At 33.9% G+C, this 16,640-nt stretch overlaps 2 protein-coding genes across 6 annotated transcripts in view; both read left to right on the forward strand.

The window, feature by feature from the left end:
* Positions 1–271: 271 nt before the first annotated feature.
* Positions 272–2,160, forward strand: LOC109503748 (uncharacterized). Its single transcript, XM_025300811.1, has 2 exons — positions 272–452; positions 565–2,160. Exon 2 carries the CDS (start codon positions 607–609, stop codon positions 1,099–1,101), a length of 495 nt encoding a protein of 164 aa, XP_025156596.1. The 5' UTR covers positions 272–452; positions 565–606; the 3' UTR covers positions 1,102–2,160.
* Positions 2,161–3,046: 886 nt separating this feature from the next.
* The window catches only part of LOC105182149 (synergin gamma), a 52,242-nt gene continuing 38,648 nt past the window's right edge, over positions 3,047–16,640 (forward strand). For 3 of the 5 annotated variants that reach the window (XR_003113211.1, XR_003113212.1, XR_003113213.1), the window contains exons 1-5: positions 3,049–4,998; positions 5,100–5,481; positions 5,560–5,723; positions 5,804–5,945; positions 6,155–6,297. Coding sequence is in view for 2 of the 5 variants with exons in the window: in XM_011139360.3 (XP_011137662.1) it covers positions 3,859–4,998; positions 5,100–5,481; positions 5,560–5,723; positions 5,804–5,945; positions 6,155–6,297; positions 6,509–6,736 (2,199 nt within the window). In the remaining 3 variants the exon portion in view is untranslated. Of the gene's footprint in view, positions 4,999–5,099; positions 5,482–5,559; positions 5,724–5,789; positions 5,946–6,154; positions 6,298–6,508; positions 6,940–16,640 lie in introns of those variants that run through there. The other 2 variants (XM_011139360.3, XM_019840925.2) reach the window with 2 other exon arrangements.

Here is a 16,640-nt window from a genome sequence, read left to right on the forward strand (position 1 = left end):
TTAGTTTTTGATATCACTTTTATTTAATTTTGTTTTAAATAAAACAAAATATTATGTATAAAGATGTATTAATTATTTCGCATAGATCCATTTTGAACCAGCAATGTGGATGAAGACTATACCTGATAGTCGTCGAAGGTTAAAGCATGACGCGGTTCTAACAATTTTTGGTATTTCCTTGACGAAACAAGATGAAAATAATAAAAGGCACAGAGAACGATTCAATTTATTAAAATTACATTCTCTTTTTCTTTTTCATGCAGTGTATTTTTTTCTATAATAATAAAGATAACCTCACTGAAAAACAGTTAGACATTGATGAAAATTGTCAATTACAACCTGAACCTGAAATAATCGAGAATTCTGAAGTTAATTTGAATACAAGCAACATTGATGATACTACTATCGTTACTGAAGGTAACTCAGATCAGTCGTCCAACATACAAACAATAGTGAGCATGGTTTCTTATAATTTCTTACATAAGTGAAATCTTATGTGTATATTATATATTATATTTATTTTTTATATATGTACATGTATGTATATATACTTTCTTTACACAGAAGTCACACAACTCACCATCAACAAGTTACAGTCAGGAATCGATGAGGGACAAACAAATATTATCAGGAAAGTGCAAAAGATGTATATATTCTACAAAACTATTAGAAAGCAATGAAGCTTTAAAAAGGAAACTAAAACAATCGAAAGATCGTAATAGAAAATTGAAAAAAGAAAACAACACCAATTTATACAAAATGAAACTGAAACGAATGTTCACAAATGATCAATTGCGTGCTTTGCTAACAGACTCTATAAGATCAAGACATTGGGATAACGAAACAATTATAAAAGCATTACGTCTCAAATTTGCTTGTGGTGAACGTGGTTATGAAGAATTAAGAAAACAAAATATACCATTACCAAGTATTAGAACACTGCAAAATAGGTTACAAGGTCTCAAATTTTCAAGCGGAATATCTGATGAAATATTTGAGTTCCTAAAACTTAAGATACCGAATTTCGAAAATGAAAGAGATAAAGAATGTTCTTTAAGTATGGACGAAATGAGTATTGCCCACAAATATAGTGCATTTTGATCACTTTGTAGAATTACTTGAGCAACAAAAAGACTTAGAGTTTTTGTTAACGCCAAAACTACATAAATCTTATGTACAATGTGATAATCAGTTTTCAAAAATGCGTGTGAATAGAGCAAAAAATGTTTTAAGTACAGACGTAAGCAGTGCTCTAGAATTTTTGGCAGATGAAAATAATGCTCCTCAATATATAGCAACAGCTTGGTTTGTGAAGATAATTGCCACATGGTTCACATTAATGACAGCAAGACGCTGTTCAGTAGCTTTAGGAAAATTATATATAGATAAGCTCAATGAAAATGTTTCTTTTTTACATGAATGTATATATCTTTTTAAACACTTAACAGTTGGTAGTAAAGGTCAATTTAAGCCCGTGCAAAGAGGCATAATAATTGCCACAACATCCATTATAGAGCTTACTCAGTTTTTGTTAGAAGAGAGAGCATTTCAATTTGTTTATACTGCTCGTTTTACTCAAGACTGTGTTGAGAATTTATTTTCAGTTATAAGATCAAAGAATCCTGTTCCTAACGCTTTACAATTTAAGAATAATTTAAAACTTATTTGTATTTCATTGTATATACGTAATATTATAGAAAGCAACTACGAAGAAGATGACACAAATTACTTAAGTGGTTTTTTAGATGTTATTATTTCAAAGAAAGAAACACCTTCATGTAATAATAACATAGATAGGTCATTACATATCAGTGTAGCAGAAATTCCCACCGTGAATAATATCGAAATGAACATTTTATATAACATAGCTGGGTACATAATTCATAGTCTACAAAAAAATACGCAGTTATGTAAGAAATGCATTCGTTCAGTTTGTAATATTAAGGGCAAAACTTTGTATTATGATAAATTAGTACGAATACGTTGTTACAAAACAAACACATTATTTCACGTTAATAAAGCGACATTGGATATGTTTCTACAAATGGAGCATATATTTAGGCAGTACCAGAAACAAATAAAATCTATTGTGACATATAATGTAAAAATGTAATCAGAACAATTATTTACTTCTTACATAAAGTGCAATTTTATACCAAATTGTCACAATTTACAGGTGAAAATATATAATAAATATGCTACATTTAGATGTAAGATAGCGTGTACAAAACGAAAAGAACCAAAGAAGCATTTCGATAGTAAAACAATGGCGATGCATACGATATAAGAAAAACTTAAGTTTATTATTTATTTAATGTTAGTATTTATATTGTTTCAAATATGTTTCCTTTTATAATATTTTATTATATTCAGAACGAAGCGTTTTGTTATGCAAAATTCGAGTACGTTGTTAGGGCAACAAATTCTTCATTTTTTGTTTATATTTTGTGTTAACAGCGTGACAATTTTATGTTAATATTGTATGTCAATATAGTAACATATGACATGTTATTAATAAAAAAAACATTTAAACTATATGAAAAATTAACATTTGCAAATATGCTATTTCACTAATATTTTGGAACTTAAATGTCCCGCTATACGACTATATCTATATGTTTGACGAAACATGGCTGCGCTTACCTAACCTTTATGGTCGTTGCGCGACTCTGATTATAGGGTCTCTACGTATACGCAAATAGTTCAAGAATAGGGCCCCAGAAGTTAATAGTTCTTTAGGGCACAGCTGCATGGAGTTCAAAATAGCGGAATAGAAGAGAAATAGTAAAGGCAAATAATGGAAGTTAACCAATTAGAACAATTTTGTTCCATTGTTTTACAATAAACAATGGAACAAAATTGCTCTGATTAGTTAACCTCTACCATTTGCCTTCCTGTTTCTTTTTCGTTCCACTATTTCGAATTCCATGTAGCCGTAGGGCCAGAGCATAGACTTCTGCATAATAATACATACTACACAACGCATAAAAGAATCAACAAATCAGAGTTCTTCATTTCTGTCCTGAGGAGGGAAATGAAGAAAACTAATTGGTTTATTCTCTTATGTGTTATGTATTATGTGTTATGCAAAAGCCTGTACTCTTGCCCGTATCGTTAGGAACTTTCGTTAAAAAGTAACTAGTACTCTTTTGCACCAGTCTTTTATTCGCCTCTGCAGTGGTTGGATGTGGTTCCTGTAACTACGCATATTTTTTATCTTGGGGACTGCGTACGCGTTGTCCCTGTTTCTCTTTTATTTCCAAAATCGTGATTAGCGTAAGAGAAGGAATGTAATAACTCTGCTCAGAGCCATATATTGAATGAATGAAAAAAAAACTCTTTTGCACCATGTTGAAAACAATTGTGAAACAGGAAAACAGTACTGTCAATACTTTCAAAGTATTTCGGAAGACGATCATTTTGTCTTTTAATATTATGCTGCTATAAACCCTTAACAATATTTAGTAGTCCCAGAATTGTCGAAATTAACATCAAACGTTTCTGATCATATCTGTCAGTTGTTACAAAATAAAAGTTAAGGTGTTATATTTATGACTGGATAAAAATTCATAAGCAGAAAGAAAAATGATGTGAGATATTGTGAAAAAATTTTGTGTATATGTAAACAGATATTGTAGTGAACATCACTATACGAAGAAAATATTTGTGCAAGTTCTAAGTGTTCTAAAGATGTGATCGACGTTAAGCAGATGTTCGATTTTCTCGTTATGTTAACATTAATATATGTATCGAGCTAGTAGCTTAAAAGATGAAACTGTGTTGCTTGACGAGTTCACGTGATTTGCAACTTTTGTAGTAGGGAAACTACTCGCTGTCGCAAAATTTTATCATACAAATATGAATAAGAATCACGCAAATAAGAGATTGAATCAACTACCGAGTTGGCTATGGACTAACTCGACTACCTTACCACCAGTTTATAAAATGGTTTGGGAAGCTGTGCGAGAAGATCACGTCAGATCGAATAATGTGCAATCTGAGGTACTAGTCGATACTAACAAGGTTTTTCCGCTATTACTTACTAGCCAGCTGCCTACGGATGTTCTTGGTCACATATGGAGCTTGGCCAACCAGAAGTACTCTGGACAACTTACTGAGCAAGAGTTATACATAGTGTTAGCCCTTGTGGCTGCTGCTCAAACATCCTATACTTTCAATAGTCTTGATATATTGCATTTACTTCCTTTTCCACCAACACCATATTTGAACATAGAATGTTTGATCAATCTACAACCCACTGCACAAATGGATACATCAAAACTTCAATATTTTCCTAATGAGGAAGTTCAGTTTGATAACACAAGTATAGAAGAAAAATGTACTTCTGATATTAAGGAAAAAACTAAAGTTAAAATTCATGGGAATGCAATGGCTGATGCAAATATATCCTCAAACAATCTGCTAGGAAAATCTTGTTTTGATACTAAGATTCAAATGTTCACTACAGCTGGAAACAATCATAATATGTTTAAAAATATTAAGCGATCATCAAATATTCAAACTGATGCATTACTTACATCATCCTTTGATGAATCCTGTGATGAATTTACAGAATTTCAGAGTGCACCGATTCCTAGTATCTCTACAATACCAATTTTGGATAGTAAACAAGGTTCCGCAATTGGCAGCAGACTTGCCAATCACAATTTAGGAGTAAAGAAATCAGTTGATAAGGGGAAAAAAAGTACTGTTGGAACAAAACTTGTACATGTTAATGCACAAATTCGTACAGCTACATCTACAAATATGCTGTATCAAAATAAGGATCAGTCTACAACAGAATCTGTAACAGATCTATTTCCTAAATGTGCAGTAAAGAATCAATCGAAAACAGTAATACTCAAAGATACTATAATAAGAAATAATGAAATGCCTAAAGAATATAACAATAGTTTTAATAACTTGGCAAGTATAACAGAGACCATACATTTTAGTAACAATAAAGAAGTATTACCTAAAATGGAGTTAACATCAAAGGTAAATAACATTATACTTGGAAATTGTACAGCAAGTATGTTTTTATGTCTATATAAGTATAAAATTATCACTTCTGTTGACGCATTAATTATCATCTGTAGGCTGTCATGGTAGATATATCTGATTCTGTTCAACAAGATTTAATGAGCTTGCAACTTGTTGAAGACAAATACAGTGCATTGCGTGCATTAGTTCAGGAAACATCTGTTATAAATGATACAAAATTAGATCTAATTCTTAATAATCAATCAGCTGATGAATTTGGTGAATTTATGTCTGCGGAACAACCAATTGCTAATTCTTCAATATCAGATATTTTGGATACTGAAAGCTTTAGTAATATATTCACAAATTTTGAGTGTAAAGCTCACATTAATATTGATAATAGTCACTTGGCAGATCTGAATTTTGTATCTGAAGCATCTGAATTGTTCGATAATCTGAAACTTGATGATGGAATTGAAGGACAATTGATAGAGTCAGGTTAGTGATTTTGCTATGCTGTACCTTATTTCTGCTTGGATCTTATTTCATTTAAACCATGTAGTATATTATTCTTAGGGAAAAATATTCAGAAAGAGGATGCTATTTCAATAAATAGTGTAGAATTAATTAGTAGTCCAACTGAAGCACTGCCAAGATCTGGATCTGTGCCTAGCTTAGATCTTAAATCATTTTTACCTTCAAATATAGAAGAAGATCAAGTTGTAGAAGCTCCACAGCAGGTATATATATAATTAAAATATAAAAAGTTATATAGAAGGGGACATCTTTATGTTGTACATTATTAGTTATTTGATTGCAGAATATATATTGGGAATGGAAACAATATATGGAAAGTTGTATATTGCTATTACAAGTCGCAGCTAATATATTTACTAATATTACATCTGAATTAATCTTGCACGAAGTCTTAAATTCAGCACAGGGGTATGATTTTCTTTGCCGTAGGTATCTCCAGAAAGTAATAAAAAAAACTATTGTTATTGTAAAATAAGAAGAAAATATATACATGAAGATCATTTTGATTATAAAAAGAGCTTTTTATAATCGCTTTGTGGTTATAAGAAATCTATTTTGTATTATTTTAAAATATATATATATTTCTTGAAATATTTGAAATACAAAATTATATATATGAAATATGTTTTATTAGATTTAGCTGAAGTTGCAGCTGTTTGTAGACGAGTCAATTTTTCATATAAAGAATTGGATATAAACATTATTGGATTTGATGATCTTTTAATGGACATTGATCGAATTTGGGCTGAAATGGAGCCTTTCTATGCAAATATACCAGTGAGTATTGCTTGTTTACATTGTGGACTTGTGTGTGTGTGTGTGCGTGCGTGCGTGCGTGCGTACGTGCGTGCGTGTGTGTGTGTGTGTGTGTGTGCGTGCGTGCGTGCGTGTGTGTGTGTGTGTGTGTGTGTGTGTGTGTGTGTGTGTGTGTGTATGTGTACATATATACATACATACACATATATATTAATTGTTTTATGTATTTTAGATTGTAACCGAGTTACCAGTTTGGCCATTACGTCAGGGAGAATGTATATCTTGTTCCTTATGTTTAACAGTTATTACAAGTGGCCGAGCTGTTTATAATGATAATAATTATCACATAACATGTGCAAATTTATGGCTTAATTGTGTAAATAATCAATTGCCAGTAATGAGATATTCATTGCTTTATCCTCAGTCAAATACACATATCTGTCCAGGAAGTCACATTTAATGCCAATTTATATATCATGAGAGTCTCAAATTCAAATATACACAAGAATATACATTTTAAATTGAGATCATGTTATTAATATTAAAAATAATCTATAGAAATGTTTTTAGGAGAAGCTTGGATACAATTTTAGTTAATCTAGCAGAGCTTTATATGTATGCATTAATGCAAATGTATAAATTTCATTTTTTCATAACGGTAATACATGAAAACAAGTTAAATTGTATATATGTATATTGTATATGTAATTGTAAATATATATATATATATGTTATATATATATATATATATACACGCGCACACACACACACACACACACACACAGGTAATCCCATTTTAATATCCCACCCGAAATAACTCTTCAGTATTGAATTTCAAGGAAAATGATCTGAATAAAAGTTGTAGGGATTTAAGTGAGCTATCTTATGATGATCTTGACTTTGATCTTAACTTCTATTTTCAAGATCATTTGAAGGTCAACTTGCGTTTTTTAAACAGGAACCCTTATTTTTTATTATATTGTTTTTTCTACTAGTTAATTTGAATAACATTTGTCTAAAACATTTGTTTGTCTAATATTTTTTTAGATATCGGAGGAAAACTTGACTTTTTCAATATGTAACTTACGATATCTCGCTAATTATTTGTCGGAAGAAAAAGTGGTATTAAACTTTCTTGCTTTATTTAGTCTCAAGAATGTATTGTTACAATAGCGCCCTGATTTTTGTTAACTTGATGATTTAGAAATTTCCAAAAATCAATAAGTGTAATAAAAAACAAGAATTCCCATTTAAAAAATGCAAGTTGACCTTCAAATGACCTTGAAAATAGAGGTCAAAGTCATCATAAGGTAGCTTACTTAAATCCTTACAACTTTTATTCAGATCATTTTCCTTGAAACTTCAATACTGAAGAGGTATTTGGAGTGGGACATTAAAATGGGACACCCTATATATGATATGTATATATATGCACGCGCGCGCATGCATATACACACATATACATATATACAATTTAACTTGTTTTCATATATTACCGTTATGAAAAGTATACATATATACATCATATATATATATATATATATACAGGGTGTCTCAGAACTTTGGCACATGGGCTCCGTAGGGATATAGAGCTAAGTGAGAGAAACAAAAAAGTCCTGTGCCATAATGTGAAAATCATAATAGTTTTTTAATTATAACAGTGCAAAGTTTGACGTTTTCCACGCTCAGCGCGGCCTATAAACGGTCCGCGGCAAGCTGTGTGCGTAGGGGCTAAGCGATAACGCGGCTCGCGCTGACCGTCGCGCGACGTTAAAGCGCCAAGATGCCATCGCGACAGTCAGCGCGAAACGCGTTATCGCTCAGCCCCTACGCACACAGCTTACCGCGGAATGTCTATAGGCTGCGATGGGCGTGGAAAACGCCAAACGTGGTTATTACTAAAAAACTACTACGATTTTCACATTATGGTAGTGGACTTTTTTGTTCCTCTCACTTAGCTCTATGTCCCTATGAAGCCCATGTCTCAAAGTTTTAAGACACCCTATATATATATATATATATCATATATACTAAGTTTTTCAAAAGTGACGAACCTCTATCTCTATCTCAGAACTATATATTACAGAGAAAAATGACCCGAACAAAAGTTTTCGGATTCATAAAGTTCTATTTTTTTGTCACCTCAAATTTAATCTTGACCTCAACCTTGAAGGTCATTTGAAGATTAACTTGCGTTTTTTAAATGGAAACCCCTATTTATTATTACACTATTTTTTCTACCAATTTGAACAACTGTTGTCTAAAACATTTTTTTATTTGCCTAATATTTTTTGAGATATTTGAGAAAAACTTGATAACTTTTTAATATTTAACTTACGATATCTCGCTATTTGTCGGAAGAAAAAGTGGTACTAAACTTTCTTGCTTTATGTAGTCTCAAGAATATATTGTTACAATAGCGCCCCGACTTATGTTAACTTATTGACTTTTGGAAATTTCAAAATCATCAAATTAACAAAACAAAACTGGGCACTATTGTAACAATATATTCTTGAGACTATATAAAGCAAGAAAGTCTAGTACCACTTTTTCTTCCGACAAATAGTTAGCGAGATATCATAAGTTAAATATTGAAAAAGTTATTAAGTTTTCCTCAAATATCTAAAAAAATATTAGGCAAATAAAAAATGTTTTAGACAAAAGTTGTTCAAATTAATTGGTAGAAAAAACACTGTAATAAAAAATGGGGTCCCCATTTAAAAAACGCAAGTTGATTTTCAAATGACCTTCAAGGTCGAGGTCAAGGTCAAATTTGATGTTACAAAAAAACAGAACTTTATGAACCCTAAAACTTTTGTTCGGGTCATTTTTCCCTATAATGCATAGATTCTGAGATGGGGGGGGGGGGATTCCGTTACTTTTGGAAAAGTTTATATATATATATATTTATATTTATAGATATATACATATATACGTATATACATACACGTGCGTATATGCATACATATATACATGTACACACACGTACGCGTGCGCGTGCACACACACACGATAAGTGAACAACTATTGTTACTTTAAATATTTTAGAGATTAAGGAAAACATAGAAAAATATTTCAAACAAAAGTTATAGTTTTAAGAAAAATTTATGATGATATTACTTACTTGACCTTCAGTGACTTAATTAATCCATTAACGCCTAAGCGGATATATTTTGAACATAACTTTCAGCGACTTTATTTGCAACGTTGAAGGTCTAAAAAATATTGAAAAATATCATTTCTTACATAAAATTTTATGTTCTTTCAGAATTCATCATCAGACTTTGTGTAAAATGAAGTCTACAAAAAAACTATGGCGGTTTTTAAGTCAAAAAATACGAAAACATCGAAAACAATTTTTTTTCAATATTTTTTTTTTACATCGATATAGTATGAAACTCCAACTTCTTCCGCAACCATCGGTGCACAAAATAGGTGTACTTTAAGGATATATTTTTAAAATTTGTCAAAATTATCATTTCTATTTAAAAATGATGGCAAAATCATAAAAATTTACAAATCGTCATGTTTTTACCAGAACTATTCGTAAATTTCGGATAAGTAACGACTTATTATTACTAAAATTAATGAGATTGATATTTGCAATTGATTTTCGATCAAATTTTCACAATTTTCAATATGGCAGCCAATAAGGTGTGAAAATCGATTTTTCTATATTTTTCTTAAATCCCTCTATGAATTCTTTCTCATAACGTATTTTACGCACGAACTATTAATATAATATATATTATCAGATATATATTAACTATTATTATGTATTAATTTATTGGTATATATCAGTAGAGAGATAAACAATAAATATTTTTATAAATTTGTCAACATTTTAAGAAAAACAAAGCGGAAATATTGATCGCTTGTTTTACAACCTTCAACTTGAATTTCAATTAGTAAATCAACTAGAATCATCCAGGTACCACGAAATAATTTTTTATTTATTGGAAGATATAATTACAGTAGAGATATTACTAGGCTTGCGAACAATTGGTGATAAAAATGAATGAGAATGATGTATTGTAAATCGTACAAAAATGAATGAGAATGATGCATTGTAAATTGTACAAAAAATGATGAACTTTGAAGGAAAGTATCAAAAAATTATGAAGGGATTAGCGACATTTGATAAAAATAAATTTTTTTCGATAACTCATAAAATTAGAAATATGTATTTTTATATAATAATTTATTGAGGTTATTATTTTTATTCGAACATTCAATGATTGAATCACATATTAGGAATCTAGGAAAATATTTAGTTATGTATAGCAGTAATGAACTTTAATAGCCAAAAATTTCTACTATTTTGAGTTTACTGCCTTATAACTTCTCAAATTTATGTCTATTGATATATACCAATTAATTAATTCATAATAATAGTTGGTATATATCTGATAATATATATTATATTAATAGTTCGTGCGTAAAACAGTTATGAGAAAGAAAGTTCATAGAAAGATTTAGGAAAAATGTAGAAAAATCGACGATTTTCACACCTTATTGGCTACCATATTGAAACCGCCATATTGGAAGTTGTGTATTTGATCGAAAATCAATTGCGAATGTCAATCTCATTATTCTTAGTAATAATAAGCCGTTGCTTATCCGAAATTTACGAATAGTTGTGGAAAAAATATGATAATTCGTAAATTTTTGAGATTTTGCCACCATTTTTAAATGGAAATGATAATTTTGACAAATTTAGAAAATATATTCTTAAAGTACAACTATTTTGTGCACCGATGGTTGCGAAAAAAGTTGGAGTTTCATAAGATATCTATGTGAAAAAAAATATCGAAAAAAAATTGTTTTCGATGTTTTTGCATTTTTTGACTTACAAACCGCCATAGTTCTTTTGTAGACTTCATTTTACACAAATTCTGATGATGGATTCTGAAATAGCATAGAATTTTACGTAAGAAATAATATTTTTCAATTTTTTTAGGTCTTTAACATTGCAAATAAAGTCACTGAAAATCATGTTCAAAATACGCCCCCTTGGGCGTTAATGGGTTAACGTAACGTCGTTTTTAAGATTACTTTTTGATAACCTTGATTATTATATTATTGACAATGGCATGATGATATTTTAATAAAATAATATTTTTAATGGAATCGTGAGTTTTATCATACAAACCAATTTTTCTGCTCTTTTAAAAGTACTAGAATAAAATTATCAAAAAGTAAATATACAGTTCCCGAAAAAAGTATTTTATATTTTATCTTGATTTTTTTCAGTACAAAATGTGGAATCGTAAATTATTCATTTTTTAGTAAACTTATCTTCATATTTTTATATGTAAGAAAACAGATAAAATTGATTGTAAAGAAAAAAACATAGAGAAATGAAACAAAATTTCTTTACATTTTGTAAATTTGTTAATATACTAATATACAAAGATTAATCATCAACTGATTCCTCTTATTATTCTATAAAAGTAATAAGACGTAATAAGACGTAAGAGGTAATTGAAAAGTGTTAATAGTTTACAAGATATTCTATATTTTTTATTCAAAAATATTAAGTTAGAAATTAAGTTAATTAAAAATATTAAGTTAAAATATAAAATATCTCTTGGGAAGTATTTACTTTTCCATGATTTTATCTTAATAATTTTATACGTAAAATTACCAAATTTATGTATGGAAAAAAACATAGTTTATTTAAAAACTTAAAGATCATCTTTACATGACCTTAACAAAGTTACTGAAGATCAAGTGAATAACATCGTTATATGTCCCTTCTGAAATTTAAGTTTTTATATTAAACATATAGAGTGTTTAAGAAAGAGGTTTCAAGACTTTAAGAACAGATAGTATTCACAAAATGAAAAAAAAAATTTCTAAATAAGTAGCTGAAAAATCAATATTGTTGGAGTTATAAACAATTATTGATTTTAATTAAAGCAAGTGATTTACTTGTTTTTAGTGTACGGTTATATATAGTGTACGGTTATATATGAGATATATTTCTATCATTTCTTGATTAATCCTTTAACTGCTACAGTTGAGATAACTCGAATGTGGAAAAAAATGGCAGCCTTGCTACGATCGAGTTTACTCGATCTGGAGTTTCAATGTGTAATACTCATTTAATTTAATTTGTAAAAAGTATTTGAATTAAGCGAGCATATAGTGCCATCTCTTACCATAAAATATTTTATAATTGTAAAAATAACTCAGCAAAGAGGGTCATACTGGTCATTTAATATCTCAGCAGTTAAAGGGTTAAAGTAATACAATGTTATTTTTACTATATTGTGAAAATTTTGTGATAGCTTCCTGCAAGTGTTCACTGTTTATGTGGATATGTGACTAATGATTGCTTATTAGAATATATGTATAAATGGGAAGAAAATAAATGTTTGTTTATATTCCGAGCAAAAGCGAGAAAACTTTTTATTAGAATTTTTTTAAAAATATTTTCTTCACTAATAAATGACATATGTATACAGGGTGTTTGAAAACTTATCATACAGACGAAAGTTGGAGATAGATTGGGTGTAACCGAGAAGAAAAGTCATATACCATAATGTCAAATTGCCAATAGTTATCGAGTTATTAATTGAAACATGTGAGCTAATGAGCGCGTAGAGAGCGCTGGGTGGCCACCTCTTGTCGCTTGTGCTCGCTCGCTCGTCGTTCGCGCTCGCTCCAGTGCTGTCAGGTGCAATATATTGCGACGCTACAGCGCATGCGTGAGATGACGTAGAGCTCCCTGTTTGAGTGAAAGTCTCAGTATCGTATCTTTTTTAAGGTATTATAGCGCTCATATTATACTATGCATTGAGAATTGCAATCGAGTATTTAGTAAATTAGATAATCTAAATCGTGGTTATTTTAATTGATCTGATAGTAATTCTCAATCTATAGTCTAATATGAGTTTAATACAAATATTATGTAACAGTTACATAGTTGAGTGAATAATTATAATGTTAATGTAACGTAATTGTTACTTAGTATCCACTGGAATTATAATGTTAATATAACTGATATTTGACTTCCGTTCCCAGCGACGAAATAAGTGATAGCAGTGAGTGACAGGGCGAAAATAAGATGTGGGTTCAGTGGGAAGTGGTGAGAGTGGAGGGGAAGAGAAGGGTGTTGGAGGCAGTGGAAGGGATTAGGGTCGAGGGTGAGAAAGAGCTGGAGGGGGGTGGTGGAAGAAAGGGGCAGAAGAGTGAGAAGAGCGAGCAGGAGGTTAGAAAGCGGGGAGAGGGTGGACAAAGGAGAGAGACGGGTGTTCGAGAGAGGTGGTGCGGTCTGGTGGCGTAGCTGGGAGAGAGACGAGGGAAATTTGAAGGGAGGTAAGGCAAAGGTGGAGAAAGAAGGGTGGAATAAGAGGGGATGGAGGAAGGAGGAAAGAGAGGGAAGGGGGTGAAGAGGAGGGGAAGAGAGGGGAGATGAGGGGAGGGAGGTTGACGAACGTAGAAAGGTTGAGGAGAGACAGCGCGAGCAGCACAGGAAATATAGAGAGTTGTATAGAGATGATGTGGGAGGGGAAAAGGAAGACAAGGGGGGAGAGGAAGAGGAGGATGAAGAAGAAAGAGGAGGTAAAAAGAATTTGAAGGTAGGAAGGCACAAGGAGGAGGATGAAGAGGGAGAAAGAGGGAAATTAGGGGGAGAGGAGAGGGAAGGGGGGAAAGGAGGGTGGATAAGAGAGGAGGAAATGAAAGAAATTGTATGGAAATTAATAGAAGAAGTGAGGGGGTATAAAGAGGAAGTGAAGAGGGAGGGGGAGAAAAGAGATAGAGGAAACAGGGAACTAAGAGAGGAATTGAGAAGGGAGAGAGAAGAGAGAAAGAAGGAATGGGAGGAATGGAAGAGAGAAAGGAGGGAGGGGGAAGAAAAAATAAAAAGGATGGAGGAAAGGTTGGGGAGATGGGAGAAATGGGAGAGGGAGAGGATGAAGGAGGGAAGAATGGGGGAGGTGGGAGAAAGAAGGATAAGAGAGTTGGAGATACGGATAGATAAAAAGGAGAGGGAAGAAAGGAGGAAAAATATAGTGGTGAGGGGGGTAGAGATAGGAGTGAAAGGAGTGGAGGAGGGTGTTAAGGAGGTATTGCGGAGAATGGATTTGGAGGTAAAGATGAAGGAAGTGAAGAGGATAGGAAAAGGGCAGAAAGAAGGGGAGGGGATGGTATTGGTGAAGTTAGGAAGTCTGGAGGAAAAAAGAAAAGAGATGGAGGCGAAGAAGAAGCTAAGAGGGAGGAAAGAAAGGATAGAGGACGATTTAACAGTGGAGGAGAGGAAGACGAAGTGGAGGATAGAGAGAGAGAGAGAGAGAGGCGCAGGCGGAAAAAAGAAAGGGTAGGAGGGTGCAGGTGGGATATATGAAGATGTGGGTAGACGGGAAGATGAAGAGATAGGATGAAGTAGGGGAAAGGTGGTGGGAGATGAAGAGAAACTAAAATGGGGTGAAGTAAAGGGAATGAAGAGAACGGGGGAGGAGAAGGTAGAGGGGAGAGGAGAGAGGGTGGATGAGATATACAAGGTGGCATTTTGGAACGTGGGGTTGGGGAATAAAGATAGGAAATTCTGGGAGGATCTCAAGGGATGGGATATAATGGTGCTGTCAGAGACGTGGACGGAGGAGAGGGGTTGGGGAAGAGTGAAAAAAGAGTTACCGAAAGGATTCAGGTGGGAATGTCAGGGAGCGAAGAGAAGGAATAGGAGGGGAAGGACAATAGGGGGAATGGTGTTGGGAGTGAGGGAAGGGATGGAGGTGAGGAGGGAAGAGGAAGAAGTTGAGGGAATGATGGTGAGGAAGGTGAGAATGGCGGGGGAGTGGTGGAGAGTAATAGGGGTTTACGTGAATGGGGATATGGAGGAAAAGCTAGAGCGAATGAAGAAGTGGGTGGAGGAGAGAAGGGGGAGGGGAGGACGATAGTAGGGGGGATTGGAACGCGAGAACAGGGAGAGAGAGGAGAAGCGGAAGGAGGAGGGGAGGAAGAGAGAGGAGAGGAGGGTAGCAGGATGTCCAAGGATGAGAAGGTGTGTAAGAACGGAAGGAAGCTATGTGAATTTCTGGGAGAGAGAGGGTGGTGGATATTGAATGGGAATACGAAGGGGGATGAGAAAGGGGAATGGACGTACATGGGGGGAAGGGGGCATCGGTGATAGATTATGTAATGGGAAATAGAGAGACAATGGAAAGGGTAGAGAGGATGGAAGTAGGAGAGAGAGTGGAGTCAGACCATCAGCCGGTTGTTGTATGGATAAAAGGGGGAAGGGGAAGAAGGGGAAAGGGAGGAGAAAGGAAGGTAAGGAGGGGTGGGGGAGGAAAGAGTAGGTGGTCAAAGAGGGAACTAGAAGGGTTTGGGGAGGAGTTCAGGAGGAGGGGAAAAAGGAAGGAGAGAGTGCAAGAAGAATGGAGGAGGTTAGAGGAAGGGATAAGAGAAACGTTGAGAGGGAGGGATAGGAGAGAGAAAAAGAAGTAAGTGAGGGGGTGGTGGGATGAAGAGTGTAGGGAGGCAAAGAAGAGACTGAGGGGGGAGCTGAGGGAATGGAGGAAAAGGGGAGGATATGGAGAAAAATATAGAGAAGAAAGGTTAAGGTATAAGAAGGTATGCGAGGAGAAGAAGAGGGAACAAGGAGAGAGATGGGTGAAAGAATTAGAGGAAGTGAGGACGGAACAACAGATATGGGAGATGCTAAATTGGGAAAGGAGGAGGAGAGGGGGAGTGAATGAGGAGATAGAAATGAAAGAGTGGGAGGGACACTTTAGGAGAATATTAGAGGGAGTAGAGGGAAGGAAGGGTAAGGAGGGAAATAAATAGGGGAGGGGAAGATGATGGGAAGGAAGGGATAGAGCAGGAGATAAGGAGGGCGGTAAAAGGATTAAGAGATGGGAAAGCAACAGGAGGAGATGGCATTCCAACGAGGTATGGAAGTACGGGGGACAGGAGGTGCAGAGATGGTTAGGGGAAATATGTGAAAGGGTATGGGCAGGAGAGGGGTGGCCAGAGGAATGGAATGAGGGAGTGGTGGTGCCGATAAAGAAGAAGGGGGAAGGGGAGAGAGTGGAGGAGTATAGAGGGGTGACGTTGACTCAGACGGTATATAAAATATACGCCGCGATACTGACGGAGAGGCTGAGGGAGGAGGTGGAGGAGCAGAAGATATTGCCGGAGAGTCAGGCGGGGTTTAGGAGGGGAAGGTGGGCAGTGGACAACATATATGTATTAAATTATTTAATAAACAGGCAAGTGGAGAGGAGGGACAGGAGACTGATAGTACTGTTCGTGGATTTAAAGACAGCGTTTGACTCGGTGAATAGGGAGGTGTTGGGTAAAATGATGAGAGAAAGGGGAGTAAGGGAAGGACTAGTCAGAAGGTGCGAGGAAGT

The sequence above is a fragment of the Harpegnathos saltator genome, unplaced genomic scaffold (assembly GCF_003227715.2).
Source record: "Harpegnathos saltator strain DR-91 unplaced genomic scaffold, Hsal_v8.6 scaffold110, whole genome shotgun sequence".
NCBI classification, from domain to species: Eukaryota; Metazoa; Arthropoda; class Insecta; order Hymenoptera; family Formicidae; genus Harpegnathos; species Harpegnathos saltator.

Coding starts and splice junctions, on each gene's coding strand:
- LOC109503748 (XM_025300811.1), top strand. CDS start 607: ATGAGGGACAAACAAATATTATCAGGAAAGTGCAAAAGATGTATATAT.